The sequence below is a fragment of the Periplaneta americana genome, chromosome 1, assembly GCF_040183065.1.
Source record: "Periplaneta americana isolate PAMFEO1 chromosome 1, P.americana_PAMFEO1_priV1, whole genome shotgun sequence".
Taxonomy (NCBI): Eukaryota; Metazoa; Arthropoda; class Insecta; order Blattodea; family Blattidae; genus Periplaneta; species Periplaneta americana.
The window spans coordinates 166,035,619-166,054,818 of record NC_091117.1 but is presented as its reverse complement, the minus strand read 5'-3'; the positions used below and the strand labels follow the sequence as shown (position 1 = coordinate 166,054,818).

Below are 19,200 nucleotides of genomic sequence, written 5' to 3'. Positions count from 1 at the left end.
TTCTGTGCCCACAGTCACTATTTAACATCCATTATTATTTGTTACACAAGTATAGCCAGTTTATTCACTGCCACTATTTACAACAGGAGCGCGGGGTGTTTGCGTCATCCCGTACCATTTAAAGAAACCGTTATTTTCTGTTAATCAAAACAGGTGTACGAAGAATTTCCCAAAGACAGTGAATTCATCATGGCGATACGACTGCAGGAAAGCCCTGTTCCGGAAGGCACGTGGTGTAATGCATCTGGATGGGGAGTTCTTTCGTCAGTAAGTATACACAATTCGTCTATGATGAATAAGCTGTACTCGTTCATGTAGGGATAAAAGTACTGCTCTTCCGAGTGGTTATGTCGCATCCTGGTTTCCCCAACCTGTTTCTTCTGGTCCCTCTGTAAAGGCTAGTGTTTGGGCTGTTAGGCTCTTTCCTGAAAATATTTGCTGTACGGAATTGAAAGTCTACGTAATATTATATAACTGTTTAAAATAATTTAAATAAAAGGACATCGTTAGGTAAGTAACTGTCACGTGATCTCCCCCGCTTCGCCGACCCTGCGACATAACCGCTGAGACGGACAGTAAAAGGCCTAATAATACAAACAAATGTGTGGAAAATAATAAACAGGTGAAATAAATAAGCAAATGAATTAAGTTTATATCGGTAGTCTAACATTGCCTATAATGTGATCCCGATCAGTAGCGACATAATTTCAGGCGCAGAAATAGTAGTACGGCTTTCAAACTAAAGCTCTTGGGCTTATATAGGCTACACTTGGTCAAAATGAAAGTGGCTGGCGTCTGAGGGACTAAGTTCGAATCGGGTATTTCCGTGAGTGCTCGGGACAGACAGGCTTTATTCAAAAGATTGCGTATATTCTTCCAGTAGTTATAGTGGGGAACACAACTATTAATCGCTAAAATCTTCCGAGAAAATAATTTATATGAGTCATTCCACGTCAAATCGCACAAAATTATACAAATTTTGACCATATTTCTGATTGCGTTTATATTTTTTTTACCAACTCTATGGGTCTAATAAACCAACAAGTGTATTTTCATTTCCTCCTAAGTCCACATGTTTTTAAAATATTACATGTTAAAATTCGTTAAAAATGTCGCACAATGCAACATTTAAAGCGTCATATTTCTGACGATATAGATGTTAAAAATTTTTTGAAAACTGCATTTAAAAGCTTAAAGTACTGTCTTTTATTAAATATTTACTAACTAATTTTAATATAATTATTACAAATATTTTTTTATAATTCAATTTTTAAAACATATATATATCAATGTGAAATAGCCCTATTAAAAATTTAAAAAAATACCTACTAGGTGCACTGAAGTATTCTTAATAATACCAGAAAAAATCAGAATGGGATCTCCAATAGTTTAATGGAAATTTAATTACTTACGACAGAATGTGTAGCGGTCGGCGCCGCAGCAGTGGACGGGAAGCGTTAAAGCGCGCTGGGAGGTTTATCGACGCTGGATCATTGACTGAACGTTGCAACATTACACCCAGTACGGATCAATTCACTCGAGGAAACGCTGCTAATTTACTTATTATGATATCTTCAAATAATTGTACATTACGCTTTTTAAATGTTTCTTTTCATTCATACTTTAAATTTTCATTCGCCTACCTTCTTTCCTGAAAGAAAACTGTTTTACTAAATCTTCAGTTTTTGACAACGAAATGAAAGAATGTAATTTTAATGTACCAGTTATTGGTTTTAGATTATGGTATCTGGCCTGCAAATTTTCAGTGTGCTTTTTGTGTTTACTGAATGGACAAAATATAAATGACACGTTAGAAATGTTTTTTGTGACCAATCAAACAGTTTTTTTTTGGTGTTGTTATAGGATCTTGTATACTGTAGGCTAACTCTCGTGGCAAATCTTTTAACAGTATCTCCTATGCCATCACATGGACTTTTACCACGCGACGTTGCAAAGAAGTGTCATTCAGCACTAATTCCACAATCGTCTTCATGTAAGCAATTATTTTTAAAATTCCTTTTTTTTTTTTCTTTTTTTTTTTGGTGAATTTGATCCATTGGAAAAGTAAATGATTTTTTTTTCATATCGTTCAATTCTTGCTTTAAGAAATTGATTGCTTCGGATTGAAAAAAGTGAAAGGGATCGGTGTCATGTTTCATTGTTTCTGAGATGACAATACTTTTGTAACGAATTTCTGTATCTCCTTTGAAATATACTATGAAAAAATGTATTTATTTATTTAAATATACAAAATAAAGAATATAATTACAAACAAGAGAAATAGAAATAAAATAATACAATCGATATAAAAAAGGAGATACAGTAGTATTAACAAAATTTGAGACCGAATGAGCAGCGCTCGTGTTCGGTCGCAGTTCAGATGTAATATTAATAGGCCTATAAGAGAATATAAAATACAATAAAGTAGGAAGTAAAATTAAAATTGCATTGTATTGTGGCTTGGCATATGTTCCAATGCACACCTTGTATTGAATCTTGTATTACAAATGAATAATTTTCAGAAAAGTCTGCAATAACTATGTAATTTTCAGGTTTTACATTTCTTTGCATTTCGTCAAAAATAAAATATGGCCGACTTTTGAAGGGATGACGATGCATCTTCTACATGAAAAACTTTACATGCTAGGGAGCCTTTTACTTTTTGAAACTTTTCATGGGGTATCGTTTTTGTTGTAGCTTTCTTTTCTTGATAGGGGATTCTATTGACATCAAACTCTTGTTTGATTCCTCAATATTAGTGATTTCTAGCGCTGTATCCATTTTATTTTATATTCTATTATAGGCCTCTTAATATTATATCTGAACTGCGACCGAACACGAGCGCTGCTCATTCGGTCTCAAATTTTGTTAATATTGCTGTATCTCCTGTTTTTATACTGATTATATTATTTTATTTCTATTTCTCTTGTTTGTAATTATATTCTTTATTTTGTATATTTAAATAAATAAATACATCCTTTCGTAGTATATTTCAAAGGAGTTACAGAAATTCGTTACAAAAGAATTGTCTTCTCAGAAACCATGAATTTTCAAAACGAAGCAATCAATTTCTTAAAGCAAGAATTCAACGATATGAAAAAAATCATCTACTTTTCCAATGGATCAAGTTCACACACAAAAAAAAAAATAATAAAATTAAAAATAATTACTTACATGAAGACGATTGTGGAATTAGTGCTGAATGACACTTCTTTGCAACGTCGCATGGTAAAGGTCCATATGATGGCATAGGAGATACTGTTAAAAGACTTGCCACGAGAGTTAGCCTATACAAGATCCTATAACAAGAACTGCTAGAAGAAGAACTGGGATAATCACTTTCTCTGTCCGCACTTTCATTTGATTCATGTTTATTAATATCACAAGAACTACCGGCTTCACATATAATTTCACCTGACCTATCCGGAAATTGATTTTTACGGAACGAATCACATATTTGCACATTCAAAGACTCCTTTAAATTGAGCTTTATCAATAAGTCGCGACTTACGCGTCTTAGTGTACTTTTCTTTTTAAAAGCGTGATTAGGAAGGTAAATGGATTTAAACACTTGTTATATATTACGCGATCTTTACCATCACTCATGTTGTATAGAAGTCACGTCACTGCGTGAAATTCAAACCCAAACTGATTTTTTTTTCTCTTCTATATTTTGTCTCCTGCCATCTGTTTACTGCCATAAAGTTTACTGCCTTACCCAGCCTTGCTATCATCAAACACTTGGATATATTACAGTATAAACATACAGCACTGTGAAGTGCTTCCCCTCTTAGCTGAGCTGGCAATAATAAAATCATTTTAGATAAGATATTTACTGTTCCTTAAGGTGTTAATCATTTGATGATTAGTATGGTGACATCAGATGCAACGGGGAATTTCGTAAAACTTTCCACGTGCAGCCTTCTAGCCTACGGCTGCAAGCAGTTCATTAGCTGGGCATCGCGAGCGCGTGCATGCCTCCGGAAAATAAATTGTTACAAATGTATGGGTGCCGATCCCATACTTATAAATGCAGTAGTTTACAGATAATACATCAGCGAACAAGTCTATATTTTTTCAGATTTTTAACTTGGCTATTTAATATAGTAATTTTGCTTTGTAAAAGAAATGATTAAAAAATAGACCAAATTTTAAATTTATTTGTGATAGGCCTAAAGTAATAAAAAGTGTTGTATTTAGTCTTTGAAATGCGCCAAACCGCAAATCTCAATTATATGTAGACACAGAGTTCCAAGTGAGTTTATGTAACAGTGCGCGCATAATTTGCGTAACTTCAAATATTCATAACTACACAAATAATTAATAATTGTGAAAATAAAACAATACGGGTCTCCTTATTTGATGTCTGGAATTCATAAAAAAAATTCGACCATTTCCGAGAAGGCCGTGTTTTATTGCTGTGCGATTTGACGTGGAATGACTCATATACGAGATTTAAAACAGACAGATCGTTCAGAGTGTTTAAACAGTGAATATTGTAACACAAACATTATATACTGTATAACAGATTCTCAAGTGGAGTACAACCATTGCTCGTTACAATGCCATTGTGACTGCAGTAAAACTCCTAGCGTAGTTGGTAGAGCGTTAGCTAAGATTGCAAGTTCAAATCTTCGTGCAATTACTGAACTTTATTTTTGTTGACTTTTAAATATATCAGTGAAAGTATGACAGGTTTTCGTTATTTTTTTTTCTTTAGAATACTTTTCGCTTTATTCTTTTTTGTGTGTTAATATAAACTTTTGACGCTAGATGGAAGTAACACTAATCACGACAATTAGGGGCTTTCATATTAAAATGCTCTGTTAATTATTTTAATAATCCCTACTGCTTTACACTCTATTGCCTAAGGAACATTCAGTAAATATTTTGACGGTTAAATAATTGGCAATAATTAATCTGCAAGTTGTGCTGCAGAAAATATGATTATTATACTAATCTAAATCCGTAATCATCAGGGCCTGAAAGTAGTAATTGTTAACACGAAAAAACCATAATTATGATGACAAAATATATCCTAATTTCCTGGAATTATAACCACAAATTTTCACCAATTTTGTAATTATCTGTAACATGAATTAACATAAGCAAATTTTTTTTATTATATTACACTAAAAGGAATTGTAAAAAATAAAAGAAAGGACAAAAAATTTCACTACGGAGATTCAAACTCGAACCGTCTGCATAGAAGTTAAGTAGCTTAACCACTACTTCACGCCAAGCATGCTGTGGAGGGTAATTATTTTATTAATCCCTGCTTCTTTACACTCTATTGCCTAAGGAACATTCGGTAAAAATGTTGACGGTTAAATAATTGGCAATAATTAATTCGCATGTTGTGGTACAGGGAATATGATTATTATACTAATCTAAATCCGTGATCATCAAGGCCTAAACGTAGTAATTGTAAACAAGAAGAAAAACCATAATTCTGATGACAAAATATATCCTGATTTCCTTGAATTATAACCACAAATTTTCACCAATTTTGTAATTATATATGTCAGTAACATGAATTAACATAAGCAAAATTATTTGATTATTTTACACTAAAAGGAGTTGTAAACAATAAAAGAAAGTAATTTCATTATGTATGAAGTTTCCGATAAGCAAGTTATAATCTTAAGTATATTGAAAAAAAGTTGAAGCGTTTGTGGCGGATGTGGACGCTTACGAACCCTTCTTTAAGATGATCCTACAGATGTTCTATTGGATTAAGATCCAGACTGCAGGGAGGCCACTCCAGAAAGTTGATGTGGTATTGGATAAGTAAATCTTGTACACGCCGAGAAATATGGGGACGGGCTTTGTCATGAGTCAGTAACAATTTTTCTACCATATGTTCTGCTGCAGGTCGTACATGAGAATTAAGAACTTCACTGACATACCTGTCGCCTGTCAGACCCGGATTTCTCCTCCTCCGAATCACTACAAGCTCTGTTCGAATCCCTCCCCAGAGCATAAGTGAACCTCCTCCAAAAGAAACTCTTTTAGTGACTCGTCTTCAATGTCTCAACTGCTAATTTCTGTGTTCCTCTGCAAAGCATAGTCTCAGTTGTTTGTGTCGCCGTGTTAAGCGTGGCACTTTTTTCGACCTTCTGCACCTGAGACTGTTTTCATGCAGTCTATTATGTATTGTTTGGTCACTCATCCTTTGTCCTGTAGCGTTCTGAAAATCCTCTTGGAATTATCGTGCCGTACACCTGCAGTTTCTTGTTGCAAGAAGATGAAATAACGGTCTTCAGCAGGGGTACTTTTTCTTCTACGACCTGAACCTGGCTTCCTTGTTGTAGTGTGTCGTTCATTATACCGTTTCTGTAATTTGGAAACAGCATTCTGACTTATTCCAAGTTGTCTGGCTACGTATCGCTGTGAGTGCCCTTCTTGAATCAGAGTAACTCCCCGGCTTGCTTCCTCCACTGTCAAACGCCTGTTTACCCTGTTCTCAACATGAACGTGTGTTGCCATGGCTGTACACACCTGTACTGTGTGTCTACCAACAGAAACAAGATGTTCACCCATTCTGTTTTGGGCAGTGTTTGCTTTGACTCCATCTACTGGTAGTACTTCAAACTGCCAAAGGTCACAAATCATTTTCACTACACAAACATAGAGTGCATTTCACTTTGGGAAGAAAGATATTTCACTATCTATTGTGTGTTTCACGATACACTCATCCGAACTTGTGACAACTTTTTTATGTAGTTTATGACTTGGCGAGATGTTCAGAGTGAGAGTGATTATTATTCCTTGGGCTACAGGTAGTCCATGCGACTAAACCCGTAACTTTATTTTCGAAGTAACTTTTCATAAATTTCATATTTTAATTTCTTAAACATTGCATGCTTCATTAAAATAAATTATGACTGACAAATTCAGCAATGGTTGGCTGAATGTGATGAACAACAAATTAGTGAAAGTTCAAAGTGTCAACATATAGTGAGGTTAGTTGGGGACGTTCGAGTTCATCATTTGACAGTTTTTACACTTATCTTTTTGTCTAACAATAGCCTCCCTTCCCACATAGTTAATTCATATTTTCCGATTTCGAAATCAAACATTTGTAAACATTTATACGAGTACAAAGAAAAACAGGATTTCAACATTAACTTATAAAACAAACATCATTTAGACCCAATTGTATAAAATTCCCTGACTAAAGATCAACTTTGATCGAAGATCGAAAAGTGAACCGAGTTCAGACATTTCTTCTATTGTATAAAACTTTTCTGCGATCAATTACCTTGGTTCAAATGCAATCTAAGTTCACGTGAAAGGGATTTGGCAACATCGCATAAACAGGTGAAATATATGATGCGCGGACCATGTTGTACAAGTTTGTTCAGTGTTGCCAATCTAGATACTTTAACTCTTTTTCAATAACAATTTCTTTTAACTTTTGTATTGCTTAAATAGGGGTTTAGCGAACTTTTTAGCACCCCATAGTGACAAAATTTAATCTTTCTTTGTTGATTAATGAGAAATCTAGCGACTTTACAACTACTTTTTTGGCGACTTTCCGTACACACTGTTGGAGACACTGGTTTATTTGTGCAATGTAAATAATGGCGGACAATAAGAAGAAGGTTGACTGTTCTCCAAATTGTTATCATGTTATGGTGTTTGTTACTGCTAAACATAATAAAGCTTTATAAAACGACAAATTGAAAATTTATGAGTGTACCTATCAGATCCATTAATAATTAATGGTTGTTATAAACATAATATAATTATAGGTTATGTTATTCGATACTGCTGAACACGATAGAGCCTTATAAAATATAAGATTGTTTGTGTATTAAGGCAAGAAATTGAAAAAATATATAAGTGTAACTACCATATCTATTAATATTAATAACAATGGTTATTCTATTTGCACAGTCTGCCACTCGTATATTTCAAACAGAAAAGAAATAACTGAACTTGGATCATCTAACTTAATCGGAGAAATTTCTTCAGTCAAAGTTGACTTTAGTTTGAGACAAATTAATCTCAGATTAGACTTTACACAACACAAAATTCCAAGTTCAGCTAGAACAAGGATCAATTTAACCTCTAATCTAAGATTAAATGGTTTATACAATCGGCCCTTAGGGAAATGATTGATTTTTACTTTATGAAATAAAGTTTGATTAGAATACCAGACTTCTGCGTGTTCCGACAAAAATTACGGGGACGTCGGACACCTGAGCCAAAAAAGGGTTCTGTCTCGTTTTTACAGCACGAATGGTAAATTCAGGGACAGCATATTATTCCAATGGTATAATTCACACCTATAAAATTTGCAATTTATGAGCACAAATGGCAGAGCATCCCAATGTATGTAAATATCTTAATATTATGGCCTTATCCCTTTATCCGAATGGGCCCCTAAATTGTGTCAATCCTTTGTGGAAGACAATTATAAATTAATTTAGAAACATAATCGCCATGAAATAAAACTGCAAGAAATGCACAATGTGTACAGTAGAGGCAATAAACCAGACCAAACCTTGTAGCTATTTCAGAGCCTTGTTCACTGTCTTTCGTGTTTCGAATCCTGCCTGGGAAGGAAACTTTTTTCCTTCCTTATTCAAATTTATTCTCAATACTTTAATACTGCAGACTAGGATTCTGACGTATTCAAAAATAGGCTAGTGTAAGTATCTTACATGGTGACGGATAATATTTGGAACTTACTCATGTCCGACGAACAGTAATGTGACGAAAAATAATAATTAGTGTCTTGTGATTACAGGGAGCAAGTGAAATGCCCAACAACCTACAGTACGTAGAACTTCCGGTCATGTCGTACGCCGACTGCTACAAAGCGAATGGAATTTATGACGGGATGATTTGCGCAGGATCCATGGAGGGAGGCAAGGATTCCTGCCAGGTAAGAAATACGTCCACGTAAGTCCACGCAAATGTCTTACCAAACCATCACCACCACCGGAATCCATTCCCAGAGACAAGGTCCAAACGAAAAGGTCCAAATATATAAAAGATCCATATGGCAAAGTCCAGATACGTATTCGTCCATGATATTTAGTCCATAAATAAAAAGTCCTAAAGTAGAAATGTCCAAATTTTAAATATCCAATATACAAAAAAAGTCCAAAGTGCAAAAAAGTCCGAAAGACAAAATGGTTATTATACAAGAATGTTTATTTAAAAAGGGAGCAAACGTATGAAAGCCATACCACGAAAAAAAAAACTCTAGACGAGAATGTTTCCAAGGTGACACACAAGTGATTAACTCACGAAAGCAATGTTTTTGTTGTTATGGAAATGAAAAACTTCGAAAATTCTTAGTACTTTGTAATAAATCTCAATGACAATTCTGAAGAAGAAATTATGGAGTTCGTCCAATATGTGGATATTAAATAGTGTACAACAATAGTAGGCCAATAGCAGGAAGGAGAAGGGCTGTTCTCCCTAAGTTCCCACCTAAAATGTGGAATGTTTATGAATTAGTGTTAAATGGTCCACAACGAACGAACAACGCTATGGACGGATTCCACTCTCAGTTTCAAAGATTAGTTATATTTAACCATGTAAATATATGGCAATTCATAGAACATTTAAGACAACAGCAGAATGAAACGGAAGTATCGGTGACAATTATTAGGTGGACATGAAAATATTAAACACCCACTGCATAAAATACCTTCACAATCAACAAGTTAAAAATCTTGTAGCCAGATACCAGTAATTCAAAGACGAGAATGATATACCTCGCTACTTTTAAGAGCAATTTCTATCCTCCTAAAATTGCTTTCTGACCCACAACCTGAAGATGATGATCATCAAGGTGAACTTTAATGTATTTCTTCAGTGTCTTGTTATAACAATTCTGAGTAAATTAACTGAACTAATTTAAATATAGTTACCGTAACAATTTTTAATCACTATTAATCTATACTAATAATAAATCTGTAGCCGAATTTTTTCTGGTAATTTTCGATTTTCCAAAAAAAAAAAAAAAAAAAAAAAAAAAATTGGTCCTAACATATATAATTAACCACCCTGAAACCGAAAATCGCTTTTTTGAAATTTTTGTTTGTCTGTCTGTCTGTCTGTCTGTATGTTTGTTACCTTTTCACGCGATAATGGATGAACGGATTTCGATGAAAATTGGAATATAAATTAAGTTCGTTGTAACTTAGATTTTAGGCTATATGGCATTCAAAATACATTATTTAAAAGGGGGGTTATAAGGGGGCCTGAATTAAATAAATCGAAATATCTCGCTTATTATTGATTTTTGTGAAAAATGTTACATAACAAACGTTTCTTTAAAACTAATTTGCGATAAGTTTTATTCCTTGACAAATTTTGATAGGACTGATATTTAATGAGATAAATGAGTTTCAAAATTAAAATAACTGCTAGCTAAGGCCGTGTAATGAATTAAAAAACAAATTACTTCGTCTATAAGGGGCCTTGGACAGCAACAATCGAAAGCTATGAAAGATAGCCTACAGAGAATGTTTCTGTGTTTGTATGAAGTATTATCGGAAGCTAAATTAACCGATTTGTATAATTATTTTTTCACCATTGGAAAGTGTAGTTTCTCTAGATGGACATAATACTATAATGTTATTACAGTAACTTCTGATATAATATAATATAATATAATATAATATAATATAATATAATATAATATAATATAATATAATATAATATAATATAATATAATTTAAGTTATTTGAAGGGTTCAGAACCATAGTGGGCCAAGCGCCATTTACTGAAAACGTAGAAAACAAGGGTTAAAATTAAGTTATTACCATAATTCAATGGAAACCTATAACAAGTAAAATAAAATATACACATTAAATCTAAATGATGTCAGTCTTCATTAAACTATGGTTGCACGTAATAAAAATTAAGAAACATGTTAAAGGAATTGTCATTGCATCAAATGAGTGTCTCTGGACCAAAATGATCGCATTTTAATTATTTGGATGCAATTTAAATTAAGTAACATATTAAACGATTTATCCTTCTATCAAACACGAATGTTCCCTGGATCAAATGTCCTCTTTTTTTTATGTAATTACTTTATATTTATTTCTAACGGGTGCAGTGGAGCGCACGGGTACGGCTAGTTTTACATAAATGGACGTTACCACATTATGGACATTTTCGTAATATGGATATTTCAGTATTGGACCATGTATCTGCCATCACCATCACCATCATCATCATTATCATTATCATTATCATAATAATCATCAAAATCACCATCACCATTACCAGCATCACCATGAACACCGCCGAAAGTATGCATGCATGTATGTATGTATGTATGTATGTATGTATGTATGTACGTATGTACGTATTTGTGTAAGTGCGTATGCATGTATGTATGTATGTATGTACGTACGTATGTACGTATGTATGTGGATTATATAATGTGTACTCCCAGTTCCATAAGTAAAGAATCCTACCCGCACACTACTTCTACACAAATGGTAGTGATTGACAGGTCATTATTTAGAAGAGATATCTTGTCACAACTGCCTGCTGTTGCCACCTTTTGCTATTAACTGGATCCTTTGAATGTATTTTGTGTGTGTTCAAAATTATGACATTTCAGTATTTATTTATGCGCCTATTTAATTATTAATTTATTCATTCATATATTTATTAATTAATAATTAATTATATACTTATGAGTTATTTATCTAGTTATTTACCTACCCACCTACCTACCTCCCTACCTCTTACCTCGCCCTCACTTACCCCTCTCTTCGCTCCCTTTCTTTCTTTCTTTTGTATAAAAATTGTAAATGCCTTATTTAGCACACCAACTCTTCCAGGCTGAAACAAATTACTTACTTTTTGTCAGAATTGAATTTGTCATTATTCAATAATAAAAAAAAGTCGACCTGGCTGGCGAGTTGGTATAGCGCTGGCCTTCTATGCCCAAGGTTACGGGTTCGTTCCCGGACCAGGTCGATGGTATTGAAGTGTGCTTAAATGCGACAGTCTCATGTCAGTAGATTTACTGGCATGTAAAAGAACTCATGTGGGACAAAATTCCACGTTGATATAACTTCGGCAGTTGCGAGCGTCGTTAAATAAACCATAACATTTTTTTTTTCAATACTAAATATTTTCAGATATTTATTAGATGTTTAGTGTCTGTTATCTGTATTAAAGTCCACACCTGTGGAGTAACGGTTAGCGCGTCTAGCCGCGAAAACAGTAGCCCGGGTTCGATTCCCGGTCGGGGCAAGTTACCTGGTTGAGGTTTTATCCGTGGTTTTCCCTCAACCCAATATGAGCAAATGCTGGGTAACTTTCGGTGATTGACCCCGGACTCATTTCACCGACTATATCACCTTCATCTCATTCAGACACTAAATAACCTAAGATGTTGATGAAGCGTCGTAAAATAACCTACTAAAATAAAAAATAAAAAAGTCTTTATTAAATTTATGTCACTATGTTAAAGCCTCTTCGTGTCCATGCTGAGAAGTATTTGTTATATAATGATATTGTAGGACTAATACTTATTGTTTCTAAAGAAATAAAGTTTCTTCAATTCCATTGGATTATAAATTTAGTTTGGACTATTGGTATTTAAAGATAAAAACTGTTATTTGTCGTTTACAGGCCGCAAAATAAACGCCTTGCGTCACACGGCCAATTCTTAATATTTTTCATTTATGAATAGGCTACATTTGATCCAACTATTCATAACACTGGTCAACAATGATTTTGTTAAATAAATAATTTCGGGTGTATCTTATGTACTGCCATCTGCAGACTCCAAAAATGAAGTCAGAAATTTTCCATCACCCACCATTTTTGTTTAATTTTTAAAATAAAAGTTTTCCTGTTCATTAGCATTTGTGGTACATAACATGCTGATTAGAACGAGTATTTTACATTTACATTTCATACCTTTGTGTAAAAAATCGACTTATAACATTTGGTGATTGTCACAAATAACAACAATGATATTTTCCTCATAAAACTGTGATTGTAAGGTAAAGTTCCCAGATGAATAGAAGCTTTCTTTAAAGAAAGAAGCTAATCCTGTGCTGTCTTCCGTTGTCAATTGAATTCTGATAGAAGTGTACAATACTGTACCTAATAGTGCATTGCAAGGAGTAGTGTATAAGTATATCATGTATAAGAAACATGTCTCAAAAGTGTTTTATTGATAGAAACAACTTCTGTTAAGTGTGTGGTAAGCTCACTTTAAAAGCGCAGAGGCGAAATCTTACTCCTCTAGTTAGAAGAGCTTATGACTTATTTTAACAACAAAATAGACCAGAACAAGACATGGGCCCCAGAAATATGTTGTGCCAAATGTGTAACACTATTAACTGGTTGGTTAAAAGGATCCTATCATATTCCTTTGCAGTCCCTATGATATGGCGCGAACCTAAGGATCATTTGACAGACTGCTACTTCTGCTTGACAAATATCTGGAATAAGTTCGAAGTCCAGACACAGTTACAAATAAATATCCATCTTTCGATTCAGCAATTCATGGGTTTCGGGTTTCATGGGCCAGGACTTCCCATACCAACTCCACCAGATGACATAACACTGACTGAAGTAATTCAAAGTGTTTCTGATGATCAGAATGGATTACGGAATGATCCAGATTTTGTGGAAGATGATACTATAAATGAACCTCACTTTCTAACACAGGAGGATTTAAATAATTTGGTTCGGGATCTTGGTTTAAGTAAAAGCAAGGCAGAATTACTTGCCTCAAGATTGAAAGGCTGGAAGCTGCTGCAGAGTGACACAAAAGTAAGTGTCTTCCGCCAGCGCCAAAAGGAATTTGAGCATTTGTTTTCTAAAGAGGAGGACATAGTTTTCTGCAATGATGTTGAGAATTTGTGCGAGTTACTGGGTGTTAAGCATAAACGTGAGAATTGGCGTTTCTTCATAAACTCATCGAAAACAAATTTGAAAGGAGTGTTACTACATAATGGAAACAAATATCCATCCATTCCTTTAGCCCATGCAGTTGGTATGAAAGAAAACTACGAGGATATGAAGCTCTTACTATCCACTATCAAGTATGGCAATTTTTCTTGGCAGATATGTGGGGAGTTGAAAAATAGCTACCTTACTTGGGTTACAGCTTGGCTATACTCAATTTTGCTGCTTCTTGTGCAAGTGGAATAGCAGAGATAAAAACTAATCATTATATAAAAAAAGAACTGGTCAAAGAGAGAATCACTTAATTCAGGACAAAAAATTGTTCAACAACACTCGTAAGTTCTGAAAAAATTCTTATTATCTCCACTGCATATCAAACTAAGCTCGATTAAGAATTTTGTGAAAGCAATGGTTCGTGATGGCAGTGCATTTCTCTTCGTGAAAAATAAGTTCCCAAGAATGAGTGAAGCTAAACTAAAAGGAATATTTGTTGGCCCTCGAATAGGGGAACTGATGAAACATCTACTTCACATACATTTTAGGTGAGTAAATGTAATTTCAGCTAAGATATCATAATACTATAATATATAGACACGAAAAATGTTTTTCATGTGATTACTCTAAAACCCTGGGTGATGGAAAAGTTCTGTAAAAAGATTTAAAATCAGCACAAAAAAGTCAGTTAGAATCACCCATTGTTACTCTTTTAACAGACAAAAGTTTAAATTTTGTTGACCAGTAATTAATGGAGGGTAACCTTCCGATCCCAAGATCTCCAGTCAGCATGCCACAATTGATAAAGTTTAATTTATATGTGTGAAACTAATTTTATAATTCTGTGTATTTGAGTAACATATTCGTTTTAGTTTTGTTCGGTATCGGACTACGTAGACCCTATACAGAAACGTTGAAGTTTTCATACACTTAAGAACATAATTAGAACTACTGTATATGAAGCGTTCAGAGCCATAGGGGCCAAGCGCCATTTATTAAAAACGGAGAAAGCAAGGGTTAAAGTTAAGTAAATACCATAGTTTAATGAAGATTGACATCTCATTTAATTTTAATATGCATACTTTATATTACTTCCTATATGTTTCGTTAAATTATGGTAATCACTTAATTTTAACTCTTGTTTTCTCCGTTTTTAATAGATGGCGCTTGGCCCGCTATGACTTTAAACCCTTCATATAGCCCTAGCCTACAGTAAGACTTGCTTTCTTCTCTCTTTGAAATTTGTCTAATGATTACGACGTTATGATTTGGCTTGGTGTTTTGCAGGGTGACTCTGGAGGACCTTTGCAGTGTAACGGATACCTCGTGGGCATCGTGTCTTGGGGTGTAGGTTGTGCATATCCTAACTACCCTGGCGTTTACACAGAAGTCTCCTATTTCTACGATTGGGTTAACGCCACGAAATATCTTAAAGGCTCCGCATCCATGTGTAGGCAAAATGCGTTCTACTTCCCATCCATATTAGCACTTCTGGTTTACTCTATGTCTAAATATGTTTAGGAAGTCAGAAGTGTGATAGGTTAGCCGAAACTGATGAACTTTCAAATAAGCATAGACTATGTAGCGTTTCTCGCAATAAATTCAGCGGAAAAGGGTCCGATTTTTTGTGTAAAATTTGAAATTCTCTCCTTTCTATAAGTAAGTCTACTATATCCCTTTTTTGTCTGGAAATTTGGAGTTACTGTACATTTTCATAAAATCTGAGCTTCTTTGAATGCCTAATATGTTTTAAAAATATTGAACTGCAATTGTCAACAGTAACTCCGAATAAATTTTAAAAACTTGATGACGGTGATGATGGAGATGACGATAATAATAATAATAATAATAATAATAATAATAATAATAATAATAATAATAATAATAATAATCAGATTTCGTAGAGGTCGTTTATTATATCTCTGCCTCTGTGCAACGTCACAGTTTGCGGTGAGAGAGAAGAGAGATAGCACAAAGTTGTAAGGCTTTGTAATACTCTGACGCTTACGATCAAGATAAGCCACTTGAAATTTAAGGGGGACTCACTGCAGAGATATAATGCAACATCTGTATTTAGTTACCTTCTGAGACAGTTACAGTAATTTGACTGTGTAGGGCAGTGGTCGGCAAAGATGACGTCATATGAAATGCAGCCCGCGAAACACAGCAACGGGGAAGGTGGAACGAGTGAGGTATAAGAAAACGGAAAACCTTCATAATTGCAAGTTTTGCATGCACAGAGACGGAGAGTGAACATACACAAACTGAGGAAAAGTTCACTTAAACTTACGTCAATGTGTATTTTGTCCATTTACTTTCCATTTTTGTATGATTTAATTTCTTTTTTCTGTTATTTTATACATAATTTAAACAATCAGATGGATGTGTAATTAACTCGTTAAAATTAGGAGTCAATCTGCATGTAGTAAATTTTAAATGGACAATGAGATGTTCGTCTGTCATACGCGAAATTCTTTTAGATTTTACAATTGCTTCTGTCGTGTTTACTTGAACACTGCGTAACTTTAAATGAACAAGTGATGACTAAGGAGAAGGAGGTAGATCATGCCTTATCCCTTCACCCTGTTTGTATGTTAAGGGGTTGACTCACGAGTCAAGAAATTCTGGCCACGCGCTGTACCTCTCTCTCTCTCTCTTTGTAATTCGGTAATTTCGAGTTATAAAGATACTCGTCCTCCTCATATAAATTTGTAAGTATTTTTACGATTCCAACATTGTAATTACATTTTTCTGCCATTTTCACTTTTCTATTTTCGCTGTAGTTTTAGTGTCCTATATTTCTGTTAGATTTATTTTATATTGAAAGAAGACACATTATGCAGGTCACGCTGGTAGATATCATTTCACTTTCCTACCTACCAGAATCCGTGGATGTCCAGAGTACCGCAAAAGTTTGCGCCGAAAATGCCGATAAATCGACCACTACTATTCTAGCGCGCGTTATTTGCCGAATACAGTTGTACAGGGAATGAATGTAGCCTAAATCACAGTCAAATACTTTTAATTTTAAGGGCCACAGACATTGGCCTAAATTGAGATTTACTTTAAATGTTCCTATCAAATGGAATAGCAATGGCGGCCGACTAGTTGATTGCTGTATTCTGGGTATCCACGGACTCTGCTCCCTACAAATCGTTTATGCCCCCCGTAATAACCGATGTTTCATCGCTATTTTTAATCCGTTTTCATGGTAACTTTCATCAAATGTAACGACATGCAGAAAGTCGTCAAAGAATAGTCCAAAATGGTTTTCATCTAAGTACTTGCATCAAAGATCTTTAAATTTCTTAGAATAAAACAAACAAATTTATCCGAAGAACTTTGATGGTGTAATACAGGTCTTAGGAATCAGTAGTTCGCATACATTTAGGCCTTTACAAGGATTAGATTGATCTGAGATTTAAATTCATTATTCTCAGGGGAAAAAAAATATTCAGGTGAGAGTTTACATGTTATAATTCCATACCAATTTGTAAGAAACGCTAAGAAAAACTTACGGAATCTATATACACATACCAATACAAGTATCAATTTTGCAACAGTAAAATGAAAACGCAATTATGAAATAAAACAATTTAATATCAAATTTGACACATGGAAATGTGACCAAATTATGAAAATAATAAAGGAACGTACTCAACATAGGTTGCTACTAGATATATTATATGCTAATGAATTCATAAGATTACGAAATTTAACAAGTCCACTATCTGCCATGGTCACCAATATTTATCGAACATTTGTAACAAATCTTGAGTATTGACTGTTAAAATTATCAGTATTATGCTTTTTAGATTAGGCTATGAAATCAAGTATTTATAGGATAACTGTATATACTGTTATATTAAATAATAAAATTATTTATAATTAATTATCTACAAAGCACGTAGTACCAAACTCATGTAGTTTTATTTTCTTGGTTATTTTATTTTCTTAACTAAAATTCAGTGATGATACTGATATTATTTTCTTTCTGTTTCAAGTAACCATTCCACAATCTTCATCGCTTTGTAAATAATGTTACATGCATACTTTTATATAAAATATGTGATATCCAGTATGTTACTCAATATATTATTGTTACGAATAAAGTCTTTTTGCCAGAAAAACCAGTTTAATTTTATTTCCAGTTATTGTCTCAGCAGTACATAATATTCAAATGATAGACATATTTTATATCCCAAAGGATTACTTTCTCATGAAGAAAAATATTGTGAAGCTGCAAGAAGTTCATTTCGAGATTTTGACGGAAATATATAATTTATTATATTGTTTTCAACATTCCTGATACCGAAAAAGTGGTTTTGGCTATACTGTCATGTGATCTGTCTGTTTATATATTTATCTATCGGCATGTCCGTCTGTGTATAGCGATATCTATTGAGCTATTGAACAGATTTTGCTTTCCATAAAGAGTTATTTGCTCTCAACCTTAAGCTGTAAGCACCTGCTTTTTGTTGGGGAGAATTATTGTCATTTCAGTGATTATCTTATAGTGGAGAAGCTAAGATGTAAATATTGGGTAGGCTGAAAAAATCTGCTTACCTTGTAACATTTTATAAAACAGATGTTTCTCCACTTTTCTATCAAAATTTTTTGTGATACAGATCCCCAAGAAGTTGATAAGCACTCATGTTCACCCCCAAGCACAATACAGGTATAAAAATGTAACTTATTTGTCTCAGAGCACCCTGTTAGCCAAAATATAATCTTATATCATGACTAGGGGGCGGATGTTGATGAAAAGTCATCATCTTATTATTCACATTAGGACGATGTCTATTAATATAGAAATGCTTTCTATGTTAACATCAACGTAAAAAATTAACTTTTAACTTCTTACTTTGCATTTTTCTTCGTTTTTGAAATAATAGGTCATTTTTATATTTTTTCGGCATTTTTTTATAATTTTTAATACTCTGAAGAACTTTTAGATAATTCGGAATGCATTTTACTTTTTTCTTTATCGATAGGTCTGTTAAATCTTTTTCTAAGCAATTAGGTCAGTAGCAATTACCTACTGAATAAGTGAATAACAGTGAAGTTTGAGTTTCCTTTATCTCAGTCAAATTCCAAGAAGTTGCCTTCTCTCTCCGAGATTTGCAGGGCAGTCATTGAAACAAGGTGACTAATTTTTTAAGAAGTTGTGGTGCGAGTACTTTGAATAATATTTAAATGCCAGTTTCTTTTAATTTTATGTCATATTTACATTAGGTTAAGGTCATTTTAATGATGATTTTAAGTAGATTTTTAGGTCATCAACATCCGTCC

At 33.8% G+C, this 19,200-nt stretch overlaps 1 protein-coding gene across 1 annotated transcript in view; it reads left to right on the top strand.

The window, feature by feature from the left end:
- The window catches only part of LOC138703420 (trypsin-1-like), a 36,155-nt gene extending 20,640 nt beyond the window's left edge, over positions 1 to 15,515 (top strand). The window contains exons 5-7 of the mRNA XM_069831270.1: positions 154 to 267; positions 8,759 to 8,896; positions 15,196 to 15,515. Coding sequence (XP_069687371.1) covers positions 154 to 267; positions 8,759 to 8,896; positions 15,196 to 15,429 — 486 coding nt within the window. The 3' untranslated portion in view covers positions 15,430 to 15,515. The remainder of the gene's footprint in view (positions 1 to 153; positions 268 to 8,758; positions 8,897 to 15,195) is intronic.
- Positions 15,516 to 19,200: the final 3,685 nt, after the last annotated feature.